Raw genomic sequence first — 2,495 nt, 5'->3', positions numbered from 1 at the left:
CCACCCAGCTCTGACATCCCCTGTTCTAAGGCCCCTCCCAGCCCTGACATTCCCTGTTCTAAGGCTCCTCCCAGCCCTGACATCCCCTGTTCTAAGGCCTCTCCTAGCCCTGACCTTTCCTGTTCTAAGCCCCTCCCAGCCCTGACATCCCTTATTCTAAGGCTCTACCCAGCTCTAACATTCCCTGTTCTAAGGGCCCTCCCAATTCTGACGTTCTCTGGTAACAAGTCAATTGCCTAAGTTAGGGATGTTCTTAGTGCACAGTGGTACGTCTGACAGTTAGCTCACACCTCTTTCCATCTTCCCCTCTCTAGACAAAAATGATGCGTGTGAAGCCTTCATCTGCAACTGTGACCGAAATGCTGCCTACTGCTTTTCCAAGGCACCATACAATGCAGAACACAAGAACTTGAACAGCAAGTTCTGCTGAAAAGAAATAGTAGGCTCCCACTCCCTCAGCCATGCCCCAGGCAGCTGCCTTCCTCCAAGCCTGCAGGCGGTGGCCTTCATTAAAGCATCTTGAAAGGCTCCCTGTCTAGCTTTGTCTTTCCTCCTCTTGGGGCCTCAGACACACTGGAATTGTGCTCTGAGAGGTCTAGTTACTGCTGAGTCTTCTGTAAGTCTTGAGGGAGGCAGAGTAGGGAGGATAATTAACACTGAAATCACCCATCGGGACAGAAGAGAGTCGCATCCTTAGGAGCTAGGAGGGGGCCACTAAGTCTTGGGTTTTCCACCTGGGAAAAGTGTGACTTTGGAAGAGTGAGTTGGATGGATGAATGAATGAATGAGAAAACATTTACTCTCGGGCTCAGTTCTGAGTCCTATATGTTAGGAAGGACATTTGAGAACTCATGATAACCCATAACCATGATGTCCAAGGGTCTCAAGTCCCTTCAATCCTTCTGGGCATCTTGGTTCAAAACCTGCAAGTTAGTTCATTTTTAATTCTTCCCTCTTACTGGCCCCACCTCCATCCAATTAGTTGTCAATTTTAAGTCTATAACATCTCTCAAACCAGTCTTTATCACCCTCTTTCTGGCCCGGATCACCCCCAAACTACCCTAGTGTCACAGCCTTCCAACTGGTCTCCTTGCCTCCAATCTGCTTCTCTCTTAGAATCTCAGCTCTGCTCTATTGTCCAAAACCTCCACCTTGGCATTCACAACCACTAGCAAAATGGCTCCAATTTACCTTTTCGGGTTCACTTCATGCTTCCCTTTGTGAACTCTAGGCTTCCATCAAACTGGACTTTACTCAGCATTCATTGTCTACTATGTGTCAGTCTCGGTGCTAAGTGCTGGGGTTACAAAGAAAAGCAAAAGACAGTCCTTGCTCTGGAGGCGTGCACAGTCCAATGCAAGAGACAACATGCCAACAAGCTATTTACTGGGTGACCTTAAGCGAGTCACCTCGGCTCTGGACCTCAGTCAGCTCCAACATCTGCAGAATCTAGCATCCTTCAGAAGGAAGGAACTGGACTACTAGATGTCCTCAGAGGTCCCTTCCAGCTCCAAAAAGATGCTCAAATGATCAGCTCCATCACTTGAACCTTTTATTATGTACTTGACTTCCCTCAAGGGGTTTTTAGTCTGAGAACAACACAGGGTCATTTAGCTAGATACAAAACTATATACCAAGTTCTCTCAAAATAATTTGCAATGTGCCAAAGTGGAGAGGCTTGAGCTGCTGTGTGGTAATCAGGAAAGACTTCATGGAGGAAATAGCCCTTGAACTGACCTTTAGAAGAGGCTAGAATTCTAAGAAACAGGGGTGAAAAGCATGCCAAGCATAGGGGACAGATGGCCCGTACAAAGGCATGGAAAGGGGAAACAGAATTTCATGTGTTGGTAAACGTAGTAAAACCAGTTTGGCTGGACCCAAAGTATAATGTGATTTTTTTAATTTTAATTTTAATTTTTATGTTCAGTTCTAAATTCTCTCCCTCCCTCCACTCCCTCTCCTGCCCATTGAGAAGGCAAGAAATATACACTTATCAAACATACAGAGTCACAGAAAACATTTTCACTCATCTTTATGAGTTCATATCTGACCTCAGACACTTACTGGCTGTGTGACCCTGGTCAAGTCACTTAATCTTGTTTGCCTCATAAAATAAACCAGAGAAGGAAACAGCAAATCACTTCAATAACTTTGCCAAGAAAACCCCAAATAGAGTCAGAAGAGTCTGACATGAGTGGTAAGGGGAAAAACATGAAAAACAAAGAGAAAAAATAAGCTTCATCTGCACTCAACATCAGTTCTCTATTTGGAGATGGACAGCACTTTTCATCATGAGTCCTTTGGAATTATCATGGTTTAGTGTATTGACCAGAGTTGCTAAGTCTTTCACAATATTGCTATTACTGTGTACAATATTTTCCTGGTTCTGCTCCCTTCACTTTGCGTCAGTTCACACAAGTTTTCCCAGGTTTTTCTGAACCTACCCCCCTTCATCATTTCTCCAAGCATGATAGCATCCCATCATAACCGTGCCA

General features: G+C 44.9%; 1 protein-coding gene across 2 annotated transcripts in view; it reads left to right on the top strand.

Moving 5' to 3' along the window:
- The window catches only part of PLA2G1B (phospholipase A2 group IB), a 6,339-nt gene extending 5,811 nt beyond the window's left edge, over nucleotides 1–528 (top strand). For both annotated transcript variants that reach the window (XM_027865279.1, XM_027865271.1), the window contains one exon: nucleotides 315–528. In XM_027865279.1, the coding sequence (XP_027721080.1) occupies nucleotides 315–430 (116 nt within the window). In that variant the 3' untranslated portion in view covers nucleotides 431–528. The remainder of the gene's footprint in view (nucleotides 1–314) is intronic.
- The last annotated feature ends 1,967 nt before the right edge of the window (nucleotides 529–2,495 follow it).

This window comes from Vombatus ursinus, unplaced genomic scaffold (genome assembly GCF_900497805.2).
Source record: "Vombatus ursinus unplaced genomic scaffold, bare-nosed wombat genome assembly UNPS02001287.1, whole genome shotgun sequence".
Taxonomy (NCBI): domain Eukaryota; kingdom Metazoa; phylum Chordata; class Mammalia; order Diprotodontia; family Vombatidae; genus Vombatus; species Vombatus ursinus.
Note: the sequence above shows the minus strand (reverse complement) of the source record. Positions and strands in the feature narration are given on the sequence as shown.